General features: G+C 41.1%; 1 protein-coding gene and 1 pseudogene across 3 annotated transcripts; one reads left to right on the forward strand and one right to left on the reverse strand.

The window, feature by feature from the left end:
* The first annotated feature begins 921 nt into the window (after window positions 1–921).
* Window positions 922–2,951, forward strand: LOC144526334 (putative oxidoreductase ZK1290.5; annotated as a pseudogene).
* Window positions 2,952–5,054: 2,103 nt separating this feature from the next.
* Window positions 5,055–24,301, reverse strand: rc3h1b (ring finger and CCCH-type domains 1b). 3 transcript variants are annotated; one of them, XM_078263739.1, is made up of 20 exons: window positions 24,177–24,301; window positions 22,470–22,877; window positions 20,605–20,725; window positions 18,999–19,238; window positions 18,686–18,861; window positions 18,218–18,418; window positions 17,627–17,759; window positions 17,113–17,231; window positions 16,230–16,342; window positions 15,866–16,111; window positions 14,928–15,142; window positions 14,422–14,831; window positions 14,157–14,312; window positions 13,848–14,003; window positions 13,302–13,524; window positions 10,916–11,009; window positions 10,654–10,750; window positions 9,999–10,211; window positions 9,037–9,140; window positions 5,055–8,918 (listed from the first exon to the last, which is right to left on the reverse strand). In XM_078263739.1, exons 2-20 carry the CDS (start codon window positions 22,698–22,700, stop codon window positions 8,762–8,764), a joined length of 3,405 nt encoding a protein of 1,134 aa, XP_078119865.1. In that variant the 5' UTR covers window positions 22,701–22,877; window positions 24,177–24,301; the 3' UTR covers window positions 5,055–8,761. The 3 variants fall into 3 exon arrangements, with proteins under 3 accessions (XP_078119865.1, XP_078119867.1, XP_078119868.1); XM_078263741.1 differs by having other exon boundaries at window positions 10,916–11,006; window positions 24,177–24,300; XM_078263742.1 differs by lacking the exon at window positions 9,999–10,211.
* Window positions 24,302–26,205: the final 1,904 nt, after the last annotated feature.

The raw sequence follows: 26,205 nt of genomic DNA on the forward strand, positions 1-26,205 counted from the left end.
TTGGTGGTAAGATGCCAAGATAGATACCACTCTCAACAAGGAGTCAAATCCAGACCCAGAAACATTGTTCAGTGGAATGAGCCCAATGCCTAACCATACTCCCCTGCACCCGCTAGGTATTCTGGAACTGAGTGGGGGGGCCCACCCACCCACCTAATTATGCTAAGATATAAGAGGGACAGTGAGAAAGAAACCCTTGGCAGCGTTGCTTCACGAGCAACAGAACACTCTGAACACTTTTTTTTTTTTTTTGCTTCAGTCAGGCTGGTTCAGTCTTTCAAGAAACCATGGCTTTTGCACAAGACATGGTGTAATGCCTACATGCAATAACATGCCTATGATGCATCTTAAAAATGATATGATTGTGGCCGGGTTGGGTCAGTGGGTAGAGCAGGCGCACATATACTTAAAGGTTTATGCTTAGCGGTTTATGCCTCGACGCAGAGGTCCAGGGTTCATGTCTGACCTGTGACGATTTCCTGCATGTCTTCCCCCTCTCTCCCCTTTCTCACCTAGCTGTCCTATCCATTAAAGGCGGAAAAGCCCAACAAAATAATCTTTAAAAAGAAAAAAAATATGATCCACCAGGTGGAGTACCATCCTTTCCAGCAGCCCAATCACCTGATGGAGTACTGTTGTCAGGAGGGAATTGTGTTTGAAGGGTAAAGTCCTCTGGCCAAGGGTCAAGTCCTCAGCAACCCGACTGTTCTCCAGATAGCACACCTGCTCAGAGACTATATGCTGGGTGTGCATAAGTAAAGCACTCAGTCAGTTGTTGCCTATGCATGCATAAATAGGTGGGTGGAACCTAAGATATAAGAGGGACTGACAAAAGAAGCTCCTGGCAGTCACTTTTGGGAGAACTGATTGTGCAGGTTTTGAGGTGTTTATTTATTTTTCTTCTCAGTCTTCCAAGAAACCATGTCTTCTGCACAAGAGGGGACTTTTCCCACAGTGAAACTTTCAAATGGGGTGCAAATGCCAATACTTGGAATACGTATATTTTGATGTTTTTTAAAAGTGTATTTGAAACATTATCAGTACAGTACACACCTGTAAATAGAAAAGCAACCAGCCAGATGTGTGTTCCATTAAAATAATTGTGGATTATGCAACATACATGTCAGCCTCTCACTGTCGACTATGCAGGATACCGCAGCGTCAATGCATAACATGGTCCAAATTGTGTCTGTTCCCTCTCTCTCTAAGGCACGTCCCAAGTCGGAGGATTCTCTCAAGAGACTGTTCTGTATGCTGTCCGTGAGTGTGGCGTGTGGCAATAAACTCTGGCCAGAGGACTATGGATATGAAACTGCCAAAAAGGCCTTTCAGAAACCCTCCTCCCAGATGGGAGTGGAATATCTCGGTAAGAAGTGAAAGGATACATCTCCTTTTTATACTGAAAAAAAATCAAGTTTTATTATAAGGACATGTTTTGTTTTGTTCCTATTTATTGTCTGTTGATTTTCAAACTTCTCTCATACTTGCCTCATCTGTGTTTAAGTCATTGTCTGTCCATTTCAGATGTCTACATGTTGCACTGGCCCGACTCAATGCAGCCAGGTTGCTCCAACAGAGAACTGAGAGCTGAGTCCTGGAGAGCTTTGGAAGAACTTATTGAACAGCGTAAAAACAAAATGAAATTGGGCTTTTATTGCCTTTTTTTATGTTGATAGGACAGATTAAGGCAGGAAAGTGGGAGAGAGCGGGGCATGACATGCAGCTAAGGGCCATGGGTTGGAATCAAACCCGTGGCCGGTGCAGTAACATGGGGCGCACGCTCTTTCAGGTGAGCTACGAGGGCGCCCCAATGAAATTCAACTTAATTTTGTATACATTAATAGGTCATTGATTTACCAGGGTTGGTGCAAATGTCTGTTTTAATTGTATTGGTAATCTCGACCTGTGAAATTAGAAACAAATCAACATAATGTAGGCCTATGTGTGACACATTTGACTCTTTTATTTTAGGGTTGTGTCGTTCTGTTGGGGTTAGCAACTGTATGATTCACCACCTGGAACAGTTAAAGCAGGACTGTACTGTGGTGCCACATATTAATCAAGTAATTTCACAAAGCACAAATGTTTTCTTTCTCTGAAAAAAGCCCAGAGATAGACATGATCCGTGTCCAAAAGAGGACAGACTTGGTTATGAGATCATTTGGGTCACACAAGTCTCAACCAGAACGTACCGGCTTGTTAGGATAAGCATTGTTATATCAACTAATAGCATACACCATCAGGTGGAGTACCATCCGTACCAGCAGCCCAATAAGCTGATGGAGTACCGCCGTCAGCAGGGTATCACGTTTCAGGGGTACTGCCCTCTGGCCAAGGGTCAGGCACTAAGCGACCCCACTATTATCCAGCTGGCACAGAAGTATGGACGCACACCTGCTCAGATCTGCATCCGCTGGAGTATCCAGGTATTATCAATGACAATTAATGGGAATTTTAGTTTGCCATATCTAGTCAGGTTTAGATGCTGTTGCAGTGTTTCCACTCTATTATTATAAATATAATTTAATGGAAGTCAATTAAATATATGTATGTACAAAATACATGCACAGCCTCAGTCAAAACTTTCAGTATCCACATAAAAAATAAACTTGTTGGTCAAATTTCTGTCACCACAGTATTATTCTTGTATTCCTCTTAGAATGGAGCCATTACCAAAGTCAACCAAAAAGGAGCGTGTAGTAGAAAACTGTCAGGTGAGTTGTAAAAAACAAAGAAAGAAAATTATGTCTGAAATTGTAATTATCTTAATTTCCTTTCCAACTTGTATTTATTATAATTAATATCGTACTGATCATTTTTACAATTTACCCTTTCTTCCTTCTCTTCACAATCTTTTAGGTGTTTGGATTCCAGCTGGAGGACGACAGGAGACTATAAAGAACTTGCACGATGGAAGACGTGTGTCCTGGGATCCAACAAATGTGGAGTAACACAAGGCATACAGTAGTTACTGCAGAAATAATTCACTAATGCCTGCTAATTTTCATTGGTTATGGATGTTATGAAATTGCACAAACTTCCCAAATTCAAATTTGGTATCACCTTTGGCAGGTGCACACTTTTACTTTGAGAGAAAGTTTTGACTCAAATGATGTTTGTGTTTCTGGGCAGGGCTGGTGCTGGGCCATTCATAATAATGAGATGACGATTATTACTGAGCGTCAGTGGTGGAAGACGTATTCAGAGGATTTACTTAAAGTAGTATTAGTTCCACATTTTGGAAATTACACTTTTTTTTTTGCATTCTTTGCTGAGAGTTGGATGAGGAAATTGATACCGCTCTCATGTCTGTATGGTAAATATGAAGTTGCAGCAGCTGCTTAGCCTGGCTAAGAAACAGGGAAACAGCTTAGCCTGGCTGTTACAGTGCAAACATGAGAGTGGGACAGATCTTATAATCTTACTCTCAGAAAAAAAAGCAAATAAGCCTGTTTTCTCAAATACTGAACTATTCCTTTAAGTAGAAGTAATAATATACCACAGTGTGAAAATACAATGTCATATACTCCATTACAATGGGAAGTGCTTGAGTAAAAAGCTTAATTTGTACTTAAATATAGTGCATGAGTTTCCAGCACCAAAGTTAGAGAGGGTTGTCTAGTACAGTATTATATGGGAGAAGGTAAGGCAGGTCTCAACAAACACTAACCTAAATAAACACGGATCAACAGGTTTAGGAGAGGCATGAAAAAGCTCTGCTCAGCAAAGTGCCTCCTGTCAATTCAACAGTTGCATTTCTCTGATGTTCTCCCTCCTTTGTACAGCAATGGCTGCACCTAAACTCAACCAGTGGTAACAGATGATTTGATGATGAATCATTTTATTTTGGTTAACATACATGAAAGAAACAATTAATTTCCACAATTTGCCACAGTAGCTTAACCGGAAACGGAATATGCTTAAGCCAAGGCTTATTTGCTAACTATTTAAGGGGAGTTGGGCAGTGCGGGCTTTACATTAGACTAAAGGTGACCCACAATTCTGTTCTCATCAGGTGTAAACAAAATACATCTTTTTGTTTTTGTATATCCTCTAAAATATATATAGGAGAGGGAGAGAGAGATATTTAAACCAGGCAGTCAGTGTATGTATAGGTGATTTTATGTCAATACTGTACATTTGTAATTTAATGGAAGATCTTCACTTAAACATGCTCACAGGTGCATGTAAGCTGAAGACAGAGAGAACAAACAGTCCCCCTCAAAACCCTTAGGGTGAAGATCCTGTTACACCAGTGTCACAGTAGTGTTTCAGACACATTTCACATTTATTAAGTCTTTCACACTATTTAAAAAAAAATAGTTCGACTTACTAGTGGTGGTTAAAATAACACACGCCGATCAGTGTATAAATATTAAGGCCCTTAGGAGGAGTAATGACACCCTTTCCCGAACTGCTTCAATGCTTCTTGAAATCCTGTCACTTCAGTTCTGAACCCTATAGTGGGTGATATTCTGCTGTTCTTTCTGCACAGATATTTCCATATATTTTAGTAATGTTTAGAATGGGAAAGTCAATAAAAGACATTTGGCATCATCCTGGTGTTCCTAAACCAGTTTTGATTCGGTTTAGTGGCGGGCACATTATGCAGAGCAATCATCAGACGCAAAAGCTCCACGAGGTGGGTACATTCGGATCCTGGTACCTGGTTAGATGTTGCAGTTTGTCAATGCTCGGTATGATTTGAGATTGTTCCTATTGACAGAAGAAAATAATTGGTTGATTGAATTCGTTTTGCCAAATTTATATGATGTATGCGTGTGATGTTTTTTCAGTCCATGATGTGGTAACAATGTACACAAACATTACTCATTGATAAGTCACTTAATATCAGCAGCAGAAACTTCTTCTGGTTAAATAAGTTAAATGTGTTGCAACTTCACCACGCCAATGTTATCAAGGTGCACTGACCCAAAACATACTTTACTCTAATACAAAAAGTGGCTGGAGGTCAGGGGGAATAAAAAGACATGTTCAACTAGAGCTTAAGTTTCTTGATCTCTGTTAAAAATTTAAACAATGACACAAACATCCCGAGTTAGCAATATCATTTAATCCTTTCCCCTCAGCTTAGAATCACTGTTGTACATAAGTTACACTTTGTTTTCTCAATTTCACAGGTTCATTTTTTTTTTTTTCCTCTCTTCAAACTTCCAGTTTGACCTCCCTCTCGTATCAAACGAAAAAAAAAGCAGATTGTATTATACAAAAATGCAAACCAATTTTCACACAGTGAATTCTCTTACAAAGTCATAAAATGGCGTAATAATGGCTACATCCACATTGGAGGAAGATAATTCTAGACATTCCTTAATGGAGTATAATATACATATAAAAACTTCTTTTTTCTTGCTGAAATCAAACCTGTACCTTAATTTAAGAGATATTTTACAAGGGAGTAATCATATAAAATAGCCATTTGCGAATTTCCCCAGAAAGTCAGGGAATAAAATGTGAGCCTCAAACAGCAGTAACAGAGTTCAGTGGTCAAGGGTGGGAGTGGAGGGGTTAACTGGTTATGTAAATGAGGGGCAGAGGCAGCAGTTCCACTCAGAAACAAAAACACACAGGAGATTGAAATGAACATCTTTGCTATTTACTACATAGTAAACCACCCCATGCAACCTTGTATGTCAGTTCTGCTAAGCTAAAGCCATTTTCGGCTCATTCTGACCTGCAGGGACCTATCAGGTAGAATCAGCATTGATAGTTTTGGTTGACTTGCACTTAAGAGAGAGTGATATTAAATTAACACCATGTGTTGCCAATTCATGACATTACAGCAGAATTAAGCTGGTGGGCCGATTTCTTGTGAATACTTGACAAAGAAGAACCAAACTAGTGTGTAACTGTCATACTCTTAGCTGTTGACTACACATCAGGTCAGATGATGCATTAAAGACTGTAAGACTTGCAGGTCAGTAAATTCACTCAACTATTGCAGAAACAGAAAACAAGAGATAGAGAAAAGAACTACAAACCAAGCTACGTCAACATTTCCTTAGAAAAAAAAATTAATAAAACACATTTTGCTTCAAATCTGGACAGATTTGCATTATTGCATGTTGCTGTTTTACATGACATTTTCAAAAGGGAAGGGGGGGGGGGAGATCTACTACAGTAGAGTCCATCTGTATGACTCTGTATCATGCCAATTAGTATTTTTGAGATCACCTCGTGCTCCCATAGCGGACAATGTAAAGGAGCATTGCCAGAGGATTTAAGGCCAACCTATCATCAGAGACTTCCTGAATATCCTCTTGGGGGCAGGGGTGGGAAAAAAACCCAACACTTTTCTAATACCTCAGAACTATCACCCAGTACAGCACACTCTGAGAGGGGCGGGGGGGGGGGGGAACGTAGGGTACATTTTCTACAATACAATCTATCACACACAAACGTCTCCATAAATTTGTCTTCGGAAGCATAGTCTATAAAGAACATCTTTGTTTGAACACAAAAGATTAAGTGAACACACATCAATGCGCACAGAAGTCCTTCGTCTGGGAAAGGATAAAGTCTGTGTTGGCAACCAGTGGACAGAAAACAAGTCAAACGAAAAGAAACAAAAACATTTTGCTGATTCTAAGTAGAGATCATTTAATATAAATGCTGAGCGAGTAAAATAAAAGGTGGCACATTAATAGTGCTTTAGTATATTAATGTATGTATACATACTCATATGTATAAGTGAGCTGTGTACCTAAACAATAAATGTAGCAAGGAGCAGCCAGAGGCTTGAAGTGTGGTAGGAAAAATTAAAAAAAAGAAGAGAAAAACCCAAACATCCACTATCACGGCGCTGACAAATTGAAAGAGATGCCCATCAAACAACCCAGATGAGAGACACAAAACATTTGTGTCTTTATTTATAACTCATCGTTTATCAGGGATTTGTCAAACTGTCAGTTTCTCAGTACCCCTCGTCTGACCAAAACGAAGGCTCGACGTTAAACGTAAATGACTTGACCCAGAGCGTCTCCTCTATCCAACCGTTCAAACACAAGGACTCGCTCGTCCTCAGCAGAGCTGTAAAACTGGAGCCAATCATGCCAATTGTTTACAAAAGGCAAAGAGCTCCATGTTGAGCATTAGCAGTAAACAATTTACATGATGGAGGAAGAGCAATAACAGTGGTAATGGTGGTGATGATGACATCAAGGTGTGAAAAGGAAAATGTGATACTAAACAGAATATTGTAATACTCGCCAATATAGATGCTTAAATATACTCAATGCGATATAAACAAACTCACCAAATCTGCTATTTGCGTTTGTTTTGTTCACCCCTCAGTGACCAACACTAATGTCCTCAGCTGTAAACATGATTTCAAATGTACTGTGTAGCTAAAAATGCTACCACAGTTACCCTTAAGTCTGAGTTTTACTTGAAATTCAACCATTTCATGACTGAGGACACGCTTTCAGCTAAGCTCTATAAAGCCTTCACTAGGTAAGCCACACACCCCAAATCGTAACAACGTAAAGCATGAAAAGATAAAACTGAACAAAAAAAAAACACAAGGGAAGGCAACTTCATAGAAGTTAGGAGAACAAATGACAAGATAATCCCAATGGGGAGGCCTTTTGTGTGGCGAGACGAGAAGCTCTGAGGAGGGAAATCCTTATTTACCCTATGTTATAAAGATACTTGCCTGACTCCTGAGGCAGAAAGATGTACTTTCTCTCAGCCTGATCACGTGCATTCACCCCAAAAAAATCTACATTTTTGAGCATGCTGTGAAAAATCTCACAACGCAATCGGACTGAATGCAGCCTAAAGGAGCACAGGCGAAAGGCATTGTAACCAAACCACATTAGGTCACATCACAACCAAGAGAAGCACATAGTAGATTCCCTTATAGAAAACGTGGAAAGCTTATTATCAAAAACACTTGTTGCAATCTTTAAAACAGAATGCTTCAATTAAATATATAATATACTGCTTTCAAGTATGAAACAGACATATGATGTGTTCATAAAATGCACTAATAAAATCATACTTCTTGTGGCAGGTGAGGACGTGCATGTGGTGCAAAGTGATTTCTGAAACACCTTGCATCTCCATTTCAGCTGAATACTGGTGAAATATTGTACTGGTTTTCCCTCCTCAGACCATCTACATCTGGGCAACCACTTTTTTTTTACGATTCTGGGGTTGAGAACCAAGTGACACACTTCTGCCGCTTCCTACAATACCTTCATAGAGCGCCAGATTGCAAGAAAAGTTCCTCAGAGTGCATGTGAAAGTGCTTGTTAATCTGCTCCTCTGTATCTAACCGTTCATCTCCATGTATGCTGGTACAACTAAATCAAAAATCTTATCTGGAGAGGATCGATCAAACACTTGACTGTTTTTTTTGTGTTTATTAAGGATGAAATAGGCCTATCCTTTTTGAACGAAATTACCAGTACAACTGTCAACATCACCACCATTTTCTCTTCCTGATATATCTATTGTGAGCCTTGTTAATTTATAATCCCAGTACAAAAAAGAAAAGAAAATAATTAAACACACACAAGAAATGTTATCATATGCTCTGGTTTCCAGGCAAGGAAAGTCATTAAAAAAAGCTCATTCACAGAACAAAAAGAAAGAAAATTCATATCACGGCAGATACTGCTCATCTTCTAAATAGAATGGATGTATGTGTGCCTGTGCATGCTTTTCAATTGAGCATCTTGAGTGTGTGCATGTGTGTATGCATGTGTCTGTGTGTGTGTGTGTGTGTGTGTACTGCCTAAGAGCAGGAATGGACGACGCCATTCTTCTGCATTTCTGACCCAGTGGCACCTGGATCAGAGCACAGGCTCATCGCAGACGTCTTATTGGTCAGTGACAGCATGGACCCGCCCACTGCACTTTCTTGCAGACTGCTGGAGCCATTTGACACCTCGCTGAATTAAGGACAGAGAAAACAAACAAACAAGTGAGAACAAGTAATACTGGGAAGTGGTCAGGCTTATGATGAAAGGGAATATACACATATTTATGTTCAAGTACGCGTTTACCCACCCAAGAGCCAGGGAGATTTCTTCCAGCTGAGTTTTGTGCTCTGGTTGTCCATTCTCTGCTGTCTTCATCTTGTACTGCTGTACATCATGGGCTACTTGGTTTTCCTGGTTTGGAGATGGACAAAACATACTTAGTTGCTGAAAAGACACCAAGTTACTGTTTTTGACAAAACATCGTGCTTATTTGATCCAACTGAATTCTAATCAGTCACTATCTTTTAAGACTTGAGCCATGGCCCAGATAACGACAACTATTATATAGCACTTGTCCTAGTGGCATAACAAGGTGTATGGTGGTATAATCTCACTTTGCCAGACCCTCCTCCAAAGCACGCTGAAGGAGGGTCTGGCTACTCTACATAGCATTCGGGGATGGGAGGAAAACGTGCTCTGGTTTATTGGCATTTCTTTAAACCAATCAGAATCGTCATGGGCGGTGCTAAGCTCTGCACAGAGCCGCTGCAAAATAGTCGTGCGAGAGAAAACTCAGATTGGACAGATAGTCTAGCTAGCTGTCTCAAGTTACCATGCAGCAATCTAAGAAGCAGTCAATAATAGTCCTCATTAATCCACCGAAATTAAAATTCCAACACAAAGAAAGCGGAAGGAAACGGAAAATACATGCATCCGGCGGAATTTGCTGCTGCACGAGAGCAATCCCGGAAGTTGAACATCAAGGGTTTAGACTAATGGTGCTGCCACAGCCGCCACCGGAGAAGCTAAAGGGATTCTTAAAAAGAAAATTAAATGACCCTGTGCATTGTCCAGAGATTGTGATGTAATACATGGAGTATCAATTTTGTTGGGGCCCCAGTGGGATGTTCTGAAGTATCCCCTCCTCCAATCATCACAGGACATTTTTTTTTTAAATCAATAATTCCCCCCCCATATCCCAACTTCTCTCAGCATACATGGTTAGACTGTTGCATCCATTTTTGTTGCTCAACAGCCCACCCCCCTTACCAAAGCCATCTCACGGGTCCTCTTGCCAATCTCTCTCTCCACCTGGTGGAGCTCCATGCTTAGCTGTTCACTGGAGACTGCTGTTGTACTTGCTCCCCCTGCTGGCCACTTGGCCTGCTGCTGAGCTACTGACACCTGGCTCTGGCTGGGCTGCCCAGGCTGGCCTGCCAATGCACTGGCCTCCCTCTGCAGCAGCAAAGAGTTACTGGCAGCCTGTAATGGCGAGGCAGGAAGTGAAGAGGATGATTGTGCAATTTGGAAATTTCTGGCAATACTCAGAAGAAGTGCAGTGTGAAATGGAAAACCTGTTTTTGATAATTCAGTGTTGCTAATATTCTGACAGTGACTAGGCAGCATGATTGGCAACCGCTTTTATTTTGACTGGACTTTTTTTTTTTTTTTTTTACTGGTGTCCAGGTTGCGCGACAAAGTGCCACCTGTAGACGGAGCTCTTGCACCCATGTCGTCAACACATCAATTATGTAAAGTGATAGCAGATATAAATACTTAAAACATGAAGTCATCTCCTCTGGAATTTAAAAACAATTTCTACACTTTCAATTTCACATTTCAAAATCTTGTAGAATTTATCAAATCAATTCCTGTACTTTCCAGACCTCCCTAGGTCCACTTGTTATTTAGAGAGCATACACACCTCCATGCTTCGCATTTGGGTCTGTTGGTTGATCTGCTGGTTGACCTGTTGCAGCTCAATCTTTAACTGTTCTCTGTCTGGGGCTGCCATAGGTAGGCTGTAAGGGTGAAATACAGTAAGACATGAACACAACTGCTTTGCAATTATCTCTATAAGTCAAGAGCTTTCATACATGCATTTCTGATATTTTCCTTGAAGCGTGATAACTATGATCATCATATGAATATTAAAAAGATGACAGGAAAACAAGCGCAGGCCTCACCGTTCACTGAAATGTCCCTGAGAGGAGGAGGCAGTCTGGTGGGAGGGGTATGAAGCTCCACCCCATCCTCCATGGCTCCCATATGTGTATTCTGCTGAGGTAGTAAAATGGTTGTCAGAGATGTTTTCATAGCAAACTGTAATGATTAAAAACCACAGTTATGTGAAATAGACATGTTACAAAAGTTTGGTTTAAGAGGTAGGAGTGGTCAGTGTGGACAAAATGAGTACAGTTTTATATGAATAGGTTAAAGGTCCAATATGTAATATATTTACTGTAATAAATCCAAAAATGGGCAGTATTTTCTCCTTTTGAAATTTCCGTTTGTCAAACAGTTGCGTGACCAGAGACGTAACAAAACCTGGGTAAATATTACAGATGTATTTGACAGCAAAGTGATCCCGACTGGTCCTGGCTAACGCCGCCATGCTAACCCTGCTAACTGCTAACATTACCGGAGGACCAGGCAAACGGGCCACGGCTATTTACAACGTGTAGCCTGTTCAGCGGCTGTAACCGACAACGGTGAGTTATCTTAAGCCAAGAGAGGGGGGCTGTACATTGGGAAGAGAGGACAGTGAGTTTGCAGTGTGTTTAGCAGTTCTCACTGTAATTCTAAGTCTAGTAAGTGTGTCTGTCCATCGAGTGGAGAGGACGGCGAGGTTGTTGTGTTTTTAACGGTTCCTACCATAATTCTAAGCCGAAAAAGTGTGCCTGTCAGCTGGGTACAGAGCTCTGCGTGAGCACAGGCTTTGATGACTGACAATATAGCCAGCAAGGCATGAAGTTAACTTTTTTGACCACCAGCCAGTGTGGCAGGTGGATTTTTAAATCCTCCTGCCACAGTGACTTTTTACCAGCCAGTTTGTTTTTTTTGCCTCATAAAAGGTGAAAAACAGGAATTGCTGTGTCTCTATGATCCTATCCTGTCCTATTCATGGTAGCCTACTCGTGGATATTGCGCTGTCATCACGTGCTGTAGTAGGGGGGCCCGCCTTGATAATCCTGCATAGGGGCCCGGTGTTGGCTCGTTACGCCACTGCATATAAGAGATGAGATGACTGACAAAATCAGGAGTAGCCTACGCGCACCACAACAACAACAAAAAAACACTGGTGAATGCGCAACATAACACATGAGTTGTTGCAAAAAAGTTTTGTTTTTTTGTATAGTTCTTAAAAATAAATAAAAAGGAAACTTGTTTTGGGTGGAATAATAATTATTACTATTAATTAATTACTCTGGGCTGAGATTTCCTAGGAACCTTACCAAAAAGGCTCAAGATACTGCAAATGTTGGTATAATATGAAAACGGCTGGTGGATTTAAGACAAAATAATAATTTATTGAATGAATCAAATATGAACATATGTGTCATTGTCAGTGGCTTGTTGATCTTGACATTGTTAGTTAATTTCTTATTCTGGCCTGGGACACACATTCATACAGTTTAATTAAGTACTTATTGGACTTTAACTTATCATTGCACTTACAATAACGAGCGTAGCTGTTCTCAATTTAGGTCAAACTGTACATCTCATCTGCGTTTTTTCCTGCATCCACCGTGTGTGATTGTGTGTGCGCGTCAGTCGCGGGGGGAACGGAGCAACAGCCCCGCCCGCTGCAGACAGCCGACAGTATTGAAACAGCAGCCGCTGACTTAAGAGTGAAAAATCGTTACAGCGTACATTGATGTTACAATGTATACATGTTGGCAGGACGGTCTGAAATGTTTTGCACGGTCTTTCGCTGTTCGTTTTTTTGGTAAATGTGAGATGTTCAAGTCACACACATCTCGCCTTCATAACAGAAACAAGGAAATTAATTTGACCCGTTCTCACTCCCGCTTGGTCAGTGGCTGCACGTGGGACTGCTGGGATTGTGTGAGTAATGAAAATGCGATAGGGGGCCCCGGCTGTCAATCAATGTCTTCCAGTGATGCGGGCCCCTGATTGGACTAGGCCCGTAAGCAACCGTGTACCCTGCCTACCGATTTTGTTTAGTTATGCTTCTGAATCACTCAATTCTCATTGGCCACCTGCCAATGTGGCAGGTAGATTGACAGTGTTACCCGCCAATTGCAAAATTCACCCGCATTTGGCGGGTGTTAATGCCATGCCCTGATAGCCAGCATCTAACGTTAGCTACTCCGCTGTGCTGTGAAGTATGTCTGGTTATGAGAGACAAGCGTCTAGCAACATTGTTGTGGATGCTGCGGTTTTAGCCTGGAGTATGGGGAGACGACTCTCTCCAGTATTTTGAATTTGTACTGCAGTAACTAACACTTTTCACATTTCAAATTTGACTTATCATGCTTTTTGACACGAGAAGACGAAGATCAAACTCTCGATATTAATAGGTTTATACATTAATATGTTGTTTCTTACCCGACATGGCCATATGTTTAGAGCTTGGGTTCTGGGGCGTGGAGGCCATAGCCTGCACAGGGCCTGCGGTCTGGTAGCCCATCTTTGAGGTGCGGGAGATGGCACCGAAGCGCGACACAGTAGGCTGGGGGCCAAATGGGATAATAGGGTCATCGTCTTTGACTTCCGCACCCCTCCGAGGAGCCTCCAGCGACGGTTCCCTCAGACCCTTAGCCTCGGCATTCTGTCAGTCACAGGGTACAGTGAGTATGGGTTAGGATATGGAGAGATCTGAGGAAGAGGCTAAGGGGGCAACATGTTTCTTTCTTTACTTCACAAACACTTTCTTGTGTTTCTTTTTGGTGAATTACCCTTGGTCAAACAAACCTAATCAAATAAGTTAGCTTGCAATTATTAACATCACCTCAATCGCTTAGTCATTAAGTTTATAGTCCCCTTCAGGTTTTGTGCATCAATGCTGATTGATTAAAGAAAGAACCACAATGCATCATATTTCCAACCCAAATACTGATATGGTTAAAAACAGAGTTATCCATCTGAACTCACCATCATGTCCATGGTACCAGGAACCATAACGTCTTTGGGTTTGGCATCCTTTGTGCCAATGTAGGAGCCAATGGTTTCACAAGACCAGGGAGAGTACTGCCCTGCATAGTCAGGCTCTCTGCATTTCACCATGTTTTTGGAGCTCTCCTCACCATACTGCAGACACAGAACAAACAGAGAGAGTGCTGTCACTAATACTTACATGTACTTACATTTAAAGATTCAAGAACTGTATCAACTTTTACAGTTTAATGCATGTATATGATTTGATATAGTCTCAGAGATGTATGAAATTCACATAGTGCTAACCTCTGGAGGGTAGTCGCTGGGGAAGGGATGAGAAACGGGGGAGGCAGCGAATGGTGGAGGGGAGATGACCTTCCTTTCCTCCAGCTGGGATAACAGCTCCTGCCGACGTCGGTGCAGGTAGTCCAGGCTGGGCTGTGAACCACTATATGATGGTCTCTGCGAAACACACACAGAAATATTGCTGCTGAACTGCTAGCATTTATTTTAGTGTTTTGAAACTAGGCTGGCATCACAAAGAATTAAAGCACAATCCAAACAAACTCACCCTGCCATAAGCCCTCATGGGTGGAGGCTGAGCATTCTGTGTATAGTAGCCATCTGGAGGGTATCTATCACGGGCACTGGGCTCCTGGTGATAAAGGGAGTTAGCCTGTCCTGATGATGGTGGGGGCATATCCAGAGGTGCGGGACTCATTCTGACCAGGCCATCCCTCTGAGATGGGTAAGGCTGTGGGGGAGGTGGTGGGCCAGTGTAGGTCCCGTGGCGACCTCGGTCATGGTGTGGAGGATGAGGGTAAGAGAAAGGTGGACCAGAGTGAGGGGCCTGGTAGGGGCGCTCTGGAGGGCCGTAGCCAGGGTAGGGGTCCTGGTAAGGGGGTCCTGACTCACTGGGGGGAGGAGGGTTACGCATGTAATCCCGGGGGACATACTGTGGTTGCTGTTGGTAGGGGTACCCTGAGAAAAAAATAGACAATTATTAATATCACTTTCCTAAATTATGTATGTAAGTAAAAAACATTTTCATTAGTCACAAACAAAGAAGAGCCCTACCTGTGGGGTATTGTGGGGGATCATACTGAGAAGCAGAAGGTGGTGGGCGGGTGTCATAGCACATCTCAGGGTGCGGTGGCTGGGTATACACTGGTGAACCCCTGGCTACCACAGGCATGTGCTTCACCCCAGAGAGGTGGTCCACTGGCATCCTTTGGTGGGCCATGGCATGAGGTGGCAGAGGCATACCAGGTTTGGGTAGCCCAGGGTCCATACTACAGGAATAAATGTCAGATTAAAGAAAACATAACAGGCTCATAGTCAATAGGTCACAAACAAGTATGCCAGTTAACAACAACTATGTGCCAATGAATAATTGTCAACCTGCAGACAGTTTTTTTTGTCCTTAACCCATTATTCAAACATTATTCTATAGTTTGAACAATCATATGTACCCTCTCCTCTGCAGACACGCCATGAGCAACTACTGACCCATACCAACTGAATACTGACTATTGTTTGCACTTGGTAGAGGTGTGGACAGCAACAGACAATATGGAAAATGTGTTTTTGAGTGGAAGTTGACTGAAAGAAAGGCTAATTGACTGGAATGTGTATGCATATTCCAGTCTTCATAAATGCAGTATTACGAGGAGATACCACAACTCACGGTTAATACATTAACAAAAAAGGGTGAAGGGTGTAACGTTTCATTTATAAACAGGCCATATTTTTAAATACAATTTTCTTCTCTTCGATGAATACTGCAAATTTAATTTCAAGTATTTCAATTTAACTTAATTTATAGGAATGCAACATTTCTCAAGAGTCCAAGTTCTAATTTTAAAATATTTTCAGGTCCAAACTAAATTTCAGGATGTATCTAACCCTGCACAGTGCAATCAGCTAGTGCCCATTAGAAAGAAATCTGCAGACTTCATGGCACAGGTTCCCTGTTCTTTGGCTGCTGACTATTTTAATAAAAATGTTATACTGACCCATCAGGTGGTGATCCTGGGGCACTGGGACTCCCTCCGTCCATCTTCATGGGTTTACGCAACAGTTCATATGAGACTGTGTCGGTGCCACGGGCAATGAGTTGGGGCAAAGAGTGTCCACCACTACCGTTGGTGAGGGGTGAAGGCTTCCGGGTCACTGCTACATCGAGAGGAAGGCCCTCATCTGGCATGAGCCCTCCTGAGCCAGGAAGGCGCGCTGCCAGACGCTTATTCATTTTACGATACCTGACAAACATAAAATGCAGTATAAAATGTATAAGAAACGCTAGGTGGTGTGAAGATGGTTTCATTTCAACTGCAATATCTAATCTAAACGCCACATGTTGATATTTGTCAGACTCACTTCTCCAGTTCTTCCTGAGAATGAGCAAAGGTGCAGCTGGCTCCTCGAGGACAGCCTCCCTTCTGCTTCATGTCACGACACATGTATGTCTTATACTTGCTGTGCTGAGGAGGCTAAAGAGAGACATCAAGTATTGTTGAAGTAGAGAACACAACTTTTTGTGCAATTATGGTAAAACTTTTTCTGGCAAAAAAGAGAATTTTTTTTTTGGCTTTTTCCGCCTTTAATTTTTGACAGGACAGCTAGGTGAGAAAGGGGAGAGAGAGGGGTAAGACATGCAGGAAATCGTCACAGGTCGGATTCGAACCCTGGACCTCTGCGTCGAGGCATAAACCTCTGAATATATGTGCGCCTGCTCTACCCACTGAGCCAGCCCAGCCACCGCGGGCAGTTTGTTTTTGTTGCCATTTGTGGAGCCTGGGCTGACTACAGAGACCGTGATTTTTTTACAGTGTGTTCAGGGGACAGGCAGCTAGTGAAAAGTGAGGAGATGTTTGCTGTATGCGACAAAAAATGCTGTAGCCTAAAAATCACGTGACATCGCTTAGAGCACCTTTAACACTCAATAGTGGTGATATTAAACATTACGGTTAGGTCTGGGTGATACTGACAAAATCCATTGTCACAACATTTTTTAATCAAATACCTCAGAGTTGATATAAGGATGTGTAACAAATAACAAAAAAACAAAACAACATCACAGCACCACAAGCCTTAACATTGTCATGTGTATTTCTACAAGTGATGAACAACATTCTTTAAAAATATATTCCCTCATTTGTTGTTTAAATTATGGTGGTGGTTGGACTATAATTTCCCATGGGTGTAGCCTGGATTAATTAAAACAACATACAAGAGATGGTGGTCCAATGGATAGACTAACCTGTTGAGGGTCAGCTCCTTTCTTGCTGTGGTTCTGGATGAAGTCCACCAGGCCATGCACCACTGTTTTCACTGCTACCAACCCTTTCTCAAGCTGCTCCCATGTGGGAGGGGGAGCATCTGGGGAAACAGAAGATGAGAAAAACAGACTTTAATCTAAATACTTTAATTGACGGCAGTTATTTGTCTCATAAAACATAAATACAGATACACAAAATAGGTTTGGTGAGCCCCCCCAAAGAAATCTAACATGGAAAACAATGTTTTGATGGACAGTTAAACTGTAATGCAACAGCTAGGCTCTGGCCAAGACATATCCCGACATATTCTGGCATCCCAGCTGCTCGTTGTAACCCAATTTTTTAGACAAGATATATTGGAACAATACACGATGTGTGAGAGAGAGGGCTGAGAAGATGCAAAGGTTACAGTTTGGATTCCAGAAACTGCATGTAATTGACTTACTCCTTACATCACTGCAAAACCAAGATTCTTGAAGTGTGCTTGTTTCTTACCAGGACTGGGATCAATGTTGGCCAGTAGTTCCAGGTGGGGCCGCAGCCTGTTGAGGTTGGCTGGGTCTCCGGTCCTCTGCAGGGCAATCGTCAGCTCCTGGACACTCTGAGCAAAAGACGCCGGGGTCTGCAGCTATGCCGGAAGCAGAAAAAAAAAAAAAAAAGAGAGTAAATGCTTTGCCAGGTTTATGGCAGACGGGATTTCTCTATCTAGGATATAGGAGCTAAGAAACAACAATGAATAGCATAACAGACAAATAACCAATGCAGTGTTGCCAACTCTTTTCCAATAAAAGTAGCTGGCACTAGCTCCAAAAGTCACAAAAAGTTGCCAGATGACGCATATGATGCATATTGGTGACATCATCGCATTTTCACAAAGATTAGTGGTTGTGTTGGCTGACATTGGTCTGAAATTGTTACTAGTCACTTTTTTAGAAATGAAGTCGCTAAGAGGGTCTGAAAAGTCGCTAAATCTAGTGAGAAAGTCACCACGTTAGCAACACTGATGAAATATACCTTTATGTACCATGATGTTGAAACAAACACACGAGATACAGACAAAAGCAAACATTTACTTCTCTCACACACCTTATCTATGATAGACTGCATGTGTGACTTGTGAGACTGATCTCCATATAACAGAGAAGACCACTGGTCAGGTGCGATGCGCAGCCCACCCTCCATGGCAATCTGAACTATCTGAGAGTCATGCTCGCGCCGCAGAGCCTCGTAAGTACGGAACTCCTCTTTCAGCTGCATCAGGGATGAATCTTCATCACGTTTGGTCACCTAGGTAGCCACAGAGGAAGAAGGAAAGAGTGAGTTGAATTTTTTTTTTTTCCGTTTTTTTTACTCTGTTTGGCTTCTTTTGCAGAGAACATCTTCATGACCACCAAACACAGTGTTTGATAAGCAATGATTAAAAAAAACAAAAAACATCTCAGGTATCTGCCCAGCCAGGGTTGCTCTAAAATTGAGAAAACGGGCACCACTTGACTTACACTATTTGCCACAAAACTTGTTTGAAATTTTCTTCTAGTTCTGTCAGTGACATACCTTGAAGCAGGAGGCCCTGTAGAGGAGCTGCACCACATGGCCTATGCTAGTCTTAGAAGCCTGAGGGAAGCGTGGCTCAAGTCTCTGGACCACAAAGAGAACCAACACCTTCCTGGACAGAGCAGAGCCATCCTCTAGAGCAAGAAGAACCAACTTTAGAGCTTCCTCCTGCATGGCTGGGGAAGGAAAAACATAAAAACAATGAGTAACAGCGGATTGCCAAATGCCAACATTTACAGAGGATATACGTACTGCTTCTTCTGAAAATTGGTATGTGCTTGACTCACTTCACAGGTGATGGAAAACAACCTACCTGGGCCAAGAAACTGACATCCTCGTGCACGCACAGCGGCCCACAGATTGGAGGAGAGCTGCTGTGGATTCTGGTGCTGCAAGATGAGTTCGGTGACGGTTCGCTCACCCAGAGAGCGGGCAGCTCTCATGGCTCTAACGCGACCCTCCTCCTCAACCAGCTGGCAGTGGACCAGAGTTACCAATTTCCTCTGCATGGGTCGACTCAGCATGCTCTGGGCCGTGCTGCTCAGGCCCACACCTGGAAAGAGATTAGACAGGACAACTGGTAAACCAAGGGAATACACACTCAGTTGCCAGTTTATAAGCTATAAATAATGCTAGTTTTAATTAGTTTTTGTTGAAACTATTTTAGAGAGCTGCTGAATCAACTTTGAGATCACTTTGGAGGATGTAGTTGCACCTCACATCAAAAAAGTTGACCATGGCTACTTCCCCTTTTACAACTTTTAGCAACAGGTAATTGCATTAAACAAAACGCACATATCACTCTATAATTTATGTAGGCTACAACCTTCTTTGTTGATACAAGAATGAGCCAGGCTTTGTTTTAAGCACCCTGCATGTCTCCCTAATGTTTGCCCTCCAATAAAGCCTGTAGGTTCAACAGAATTACTATGCTAAATGTTTTGAATTATGTCAGACGGAGTGGGAGAATCTGCAGCAATTGTAAGCAATTCTAAGTAACTTAACCATCAATTTCCTTGTTTTAATAAACTATGTAATAAAATATTATTATTATATAAAAAAAAATGTTTAACGAGAAATACGTTTGTTACATACGTTGAAGGTTAATCAATAATGGATCAATAATTTTTGTTTTCTACCAATTAATCATTCATTCTTCCAATCATATTCAATTATTACCTTGACCAATGATTGATTGAGGAAATTGCTCAAAATTTGTACGTCTAATGTACATAATACATTTACTGCAGTTTTGTAATTCTGTAATTAAACAAACTAGATTTAGGTTTTAAGTATTATTTTTGTTAATGAAACATGCATGCTTTATTGTCCAAACTAGCTCCACCATGTAATTATAATCACGATTACAAACTTTAACGAAAACTTGCATGAGATATGTATTTATACTATTTTTACATAAAAACTAGTTCTGCTTTTCTATTTTTATTGACGTTCCATTATTAACAGATAACTGGAAAAACTTCATCAAAAAAAAGCCTAATCAAACAACCTAATGATGTCATATTCACAACTTTGTAAGGGGGCATTTTCAGACAGCTCCAAGTTCATGCTTTGTAACATATGCTTATGTTTTGAAACATAAGCATATGTTACACTTTGGAAATCACTGATTACACTTTTGTTTTCTACCCTTTTCTTGTTCCTTCCTTGTCACTGACATGCAAACAAAACGCACGCACCATTTTTGAAAAGGGAACAAGGCCATGTCCATTGTCAGTTACCTAGCAGCAGTATTGTCACATCTTAAACCACTTGAATGTCAAGAATATTGAGTACTGGACTTCCCACATTGAAAACAACCTCCAGCATTTCTTTTAAAGGCAGCAAGAGTGTCAACAGATCATAATAAAGGTAGAGCAAACTATAAAAGGTAAAAAGCATGCGTTTGTGTTAAGTACCTCTGGTGTTGCTGAGAGGTTTGAGGTAGAGGGCCAGCTCCTCCACACACTGCCGGGCCTCCTCATAATGCTGCGAGTCCTCTGGACTGGTAATCAAGGCAACTGGCTGAGCCTTAGGAACCTGCAGCAGGACAGAGAGGCAAATAATTAAGACAACCCATAGCAATAGCACAAGCCACACAGTCACTATTTTCATTTAATTGTCTAATGTATTGGCTAAATAAGCTAAACACAACTGAGTGTGGCAATTAATATTGAAATACATCTTTGTGTGTACAAGTGTGCAAGTATGTTCTGGCAGAAAAGTGACCTAGTTAAATGGTAAAATGTATAAAATGTGTTAAAGCTGCAAACATCTACAAACTCAACAGCACATACTACTGAAACAAAACCAGAGATTTAGAATAAAGGCAATATTAATGTATACTGCCCTCTGTCCTAAAAAGCTCTTTTTAAAGAACTCCCTTATTGTCCTATTAGAGGTGTGGTGAGAAGTAACGACTAGAGTATGCTCCACTTATGCAGTTTTCCCTGGACCTACTTACACTATGGTAAAAGCAAGGACATATAATCAACAGGAAAATTTAGATTTAACATTTTAAGAATAACTGCATTGTACTCCATTTTCTGCATGTCGTGGCTTGTTGAAATGCCCTTATACCAGCAGACAATGCTAATAATCACTATTTAAAATAGAGCCAAGTCACTGGAGTGAATCATTTCTTATCATGTTTCTATGTTGATGCTTAAGTTGTGCTGTGCGCTTTGTAGCTGCCTCACTTTCCAAACTTTGCAATGGACCGATTTAAATAACCATCGGGAATCCAATGAAACTATCAACAAAATAAAAAAATCGAAATAACCATCTTCACTTTGGACCATTTTCTTTGATACTGACCAAAACAATCTGCAGCTCTTGGGCATTTCAAATGATAAATTAGATTATTTTAATGAACGACAATTAGGGCTGGGCAATATATCGATATTATATTGACATTGTGATATGAGACTAGATATTGTCTTAGATTTTGGATATTGTAATATGGTAAGTGTTGTCTTTTCCTGGTTTCAATGGCTGTATTACAGTAAAGTGATGTAATTTTCTGAACTTACCAGACTGTTCTAGCTGTTCTATTATTTGCTTTTACCCACTTAGTCATTAAATCAACAGTATTGATGATTATTTATCTAAAATCTCATTGTAAAAAATATTTTGTGAAAGCACCAATTGTCAACCCTACAATACTGTCGCAATATCGACATCGGTACAGTACTATCACAACAACTTCCATTTCTATTAGGGAATATTCATTTTATTGAACATTGTATACTACTAATCTGTAGGAGCACAGACATGCAAGGCACTCAGCTAAGAGACAAGACATCACAGTCATGACTATATCAGACACACAACAGGCTCATTGTCGATACACTGACATTATACAGTGTATACCTGGAAACTTAGCCAACAAAGCCAAATCACCATTAGCTATGCCTCACCCTGTTGGTCAATCACCACCTCAGAGAAATATAGGTCCACTGATTGTGCCAGCACTCAGTAAACCAACAAAATTAAAGTCAGTGCTCAAAGACTGTTGTATGACTCATAAAAGTAATCTCCAAGCTATGGGCATCATGTAATAGCTAGTACGTAACAGTCAAATACAGTCTATAAACACTTATTAAAGAAAACATCATACTGTCAAGATAGGAATGGTATCAAACTGTTCCACTACTCAAACACATCCATGAGCTGTTATTCTTCATCACAAGCTAGCATCAGCAAAGGTTCTGCATAAATCATTAACACAGGATCTTTGTCATAAATTGCCATGCAAGTGTATAAACACAAACAGGAGTCTTACCTGGCCTCCCACCAGCTGCAACAGGGCTGTGTTGACAGGTAGCTGCTCGATGTCTGTGCTGATGGCTGTCTGGTCAAAGGGACAGGCCTTACGGTGCAACTTGTTCAGGCACATCTTGCAGACAGTATGTCCACAGCCCAAGCTGATGGGCCGGCGAACAGTCTCCTCAAATGTCTGTGTGCAGATGGGGCACAGCAGGAACTCTGTCCATTGTGGTGCTTGCACTGGCATGGTTATATGTTGATGGGACGAGTGGGTGTAAATGTATTTAAGCTTTAACACAGAGAAAAAAACTAATAATAATATATATGAAAGATTCCACTGGAATCAAGAATTTTTCTTCCGAACTCAATTGTTCTTAAATGTCCTCACACATTGTGGATTTTGTATCACATCGCGTGATGAATACTGTAAAAGAGAAAGACAATGAGAATTAAAATTGTGCCAATCACCAATAGGAATTAAATTATTTTGCATACAAGTCTAAATGTAATCCTTTTTTATCATATCACATATAATTTCAACATTATCTAAGTGCATTAACAAAACATGGTTGTGTTGTGTATGAGTGCATCTGTAGTTGAGAAATGCATTAAAGGCAGTGGGATGACAAAGTAGGTTTCTCGTGGGACTAACGTTACTGATACATTACTACATTATAAATCTATAATCGAAAGTGTTATTTGGCTTTGATTACTCGCTGGTATACGGTGTTCAGCCGTAACACAAAACTAAAAATAAATAAATAAAGCACATATTTGTAAGATACAGCGGAAACAAGCGTCTGAGAAGGATCAAAACAACTGCTTTGTGGCCTACTTAGAAGCTGCTAACCACTATGACTATGGACAAAGGGTCCTGAAGAGGCTAACAACCGAGTTCTTCTGCGCAATCTAACTTATTATGAGGCTAATGTTTGCGAATAGAGTTAGAAAACATTAGGCTACAAACAATTTTATTTTTGGTCAAAGAGTTTGCTATCTTGGCTGTAATCATTTGAATGGTTGGTTATGCACCCAATAATGTTGTATCTAACGTTAATATGAGGCGATGCGTTAGCTAGCTAATTGTAGGTAACGTTAGCTCACTATTAGCAAGCTAAGCTATGGGTGGCTAGCGAGCAAACGTCGTCTGATTTAAAAATAACAAAACAACAACTTAATAATCTAAAAGTTATTATTGGTAGGTCATGATAGTCATTATTCGGAATGTAGCTGTGGTTATGAATCCAGTACACTGCCAAGAACATTAGTTAGTATCTCGTGTATTGGTCAAGGAAACGATAACGTTAGCTAGCTAGCTAACGTTAGAGAAAGAGCAGAAGCAGTGACACCATTTGACTTGCAACAGCGAGATTATGTAACGCTAGCATTCGAAACTACCCAGCAACCCAAATGCCTTGCAAATGCATGTAATTTCACCAGGCACACTTATTTACTTGAGTTCAGAGTTTTCAGAATCCCACTAAGATTGTGTTTCCATCACATTTTGAGAAGCAGCTAACTCAAATACTCTTCTCTGACTGAGCACAGAAACCATACTCCTCCCTCTAGTAGCGGTTAGCTTGTTAGCCTAAGGTTAGCTACCATTCGTGTTAGCTACAACTAACCATAGCAATGCGTCATAAATGTGACTAAAACAAAATATTCAGCATCTACCGTTAGTTTATATCAGGGCAAATACATGATTAGTCTCGATTCTACTCACTCATTCCAAAAGACTTGGAAGATTTTCATCTTTCTTTAGGAAATTGTTGCGATATTTTCTTGCCATGTCGACTGTGCAGCTTAGCTGCTGCCGAGGTTTGGGGAGGGTGTCAACTCGAGTCGTCAACAGACTCGCTAGCCGGTTACAGCTAGCTGGGAAAGATGTGTGTATGTGCGTGTGTGTTTGCTTGTGCGTGGTCTGGCCGTATGTGCTTATCATAATCAGAATAGGATTTATTGCCAAGTAACTAACGTTAACACTTAGTAATTTGCCTTGGTGGTTGGTGCATACATAAACGTATTAAAAGGAAATACACAATAAAGCAAAGTAGCCCACTGTCACCGTTAAGAACTTTATAGAAAATAGAAATATTACAATAAAACATATGATAATTTAAATAAATATGTACAAACTGTTTAGCAATAAGAAAAGGCTGCATGGTTTATGCAGGCTGTGTAAAAATGTTGAGGGAATATTAGGTTCAGGACATGTAATGGTAGTCTTAGGCTAGTCCGTGATGTTTATTAATATAAAGTGTAGTGTGTAAACTATGTGTGCAACCTAATGGCGCCCTCTACGGGCATTGGGCCGCATGCACAGCCACAACACCAAAACTGAGCAGCATGTGCCAGAGTCGGATCCGGTTGGTTCACATCTGAGGGGATTGTGACAACTGGCAAGTAGAACATTGTCCCAATTAGGCGGACTGTGCACGAGCACATGTGTGTGTGTATGAAACCAGAGAGAGATAGAAATAGAGGGAGAGAGAGACATATTTGGATGAACTGAGCTAGAGGGAGGGATGAGGTATTGACAAATAAGAATCAGCCGACAGATGTTTTTACGATTTAAAATAAGGCTATATTCTCAAAAACACGTAGCCTATCTTTAGAACCATCCAACTATCTCAGGAATCACAGTTGTGGGTAGGCTATCTCGCTGAAGCTCATTTTTGTGTTTTGTCATTGGCTTAGCCTACTGCATGTGTGCAGGGTCGGGGTGTGTGTGTGTGTGTGTGTGTGTGTGTGTGTGTGTGTGTGTGTGTGTCTGGATGCCTACTTACGCAACAAGCTCACTATGCAACGGGTTCTTTAGAAATGGACGAAATTAAAGCAGGCATTTTTTGTATTCCATTTTTGTCTAATCCCACTGATTTCTGAAGGGATTTACCGGACCAATCATGATTGAGATGCCGCTGGCTCGCCTGACACTGCCTGGACCAGGAGCAGTGTAGACAGTGAGCGGAAGCACAACACAAGGATCTGGAGAAACAGTGAGAGATGGTGCATGCATTTGGTTTCCCTTTTTATCGGAAGATGAAAGTTTCTCCGTCTTCTCGAGTATGTTGGCGACCGACCTGAGGATGCGCGCTGCATATCTGTACGGTTGGCGCAGGTTTTAGAATGGATGGTGGGCTAACTTACAGTTGTGCAGTTCCACCAGAATCTATATGATAACCTTCTTACCATGGTCAACGCTGGAACTCTGTTTTAAAGGACACCATCTTCACTAAATATTCAGGTGGCCTACACTATTCACTGTGTATGTTAGCCCATTTATGTAACTAAATATGGCTTAAGTGAATGTCTTTTGAAGGTTACTTTGTTCATAATGTTTATGACATGTTGTATTGGCCTATTGCAAGGTGTTATGATCTACAGTAGGCCTATATACACAACATCTTTGAATATGTAAATTTCTTAAGGCTGAATAATTCTTTTTTTCTCTGCTTTTTAATTGAATATGTATAACTCATTTATAGAGACAGTTTTGTTTCATGCATATTGTTGATTTTGCTTGACAACAAACTTGTTTTTTTGTGCAGGGGCTCAGTTGCAGGCAGCAGTTGCTTATTTTCATTCTAGAGGATTATCCTGTGCACTGCGAAGTAATCAGTGGATAAGTCAACATGACTGAATCCACATTACATATCTCCTCACCAGGCAGATCAGATAGAAAGTAGCTGGTAACAGAGATGTAGAACAGATGTAAGAGACATGGTTTTGTCCTCATGCATATACAAAACCTC

This window comes from Sander vitreus, chromosome 12, assembly GCF_031162955.1.
Source record: "Sander vitreus isolate 19-12246 chromosome 12, sanVit1, whole genome shotgun sequence".
Classification (NCBI taxonomy): Eukaryota; Metazoa; Chordata; class Actinopteri; order Perciformes; family Percidae; genus Sander; species Sander vitreus.

Bases quoted from the DNA above. Each gene is read 5' to 3' on its own strand.
- rc3h1b (XM_078263739.1), bottom strand. From the start codon at position 22,700: ATGCCAGTGCAAGCACCACAATGGACAGAGTTCCTGCTGTGCCCCATC. The intron at 18,862-18,998 runs GTAGGTTGTTTT...TTCCTTCCCCAG, and splicing joins ATGTCAGTTTCTTGGCCCAG to CCATGCAGGAGGAAGCTCTA. The intron at 10,751-10,915 runs GTGAGGCCTGCG...TCACCCTTACAG, and splicing joins CAGGGACATTTCAGTGAACG to CCTACCTATGGCAGCCCCAG.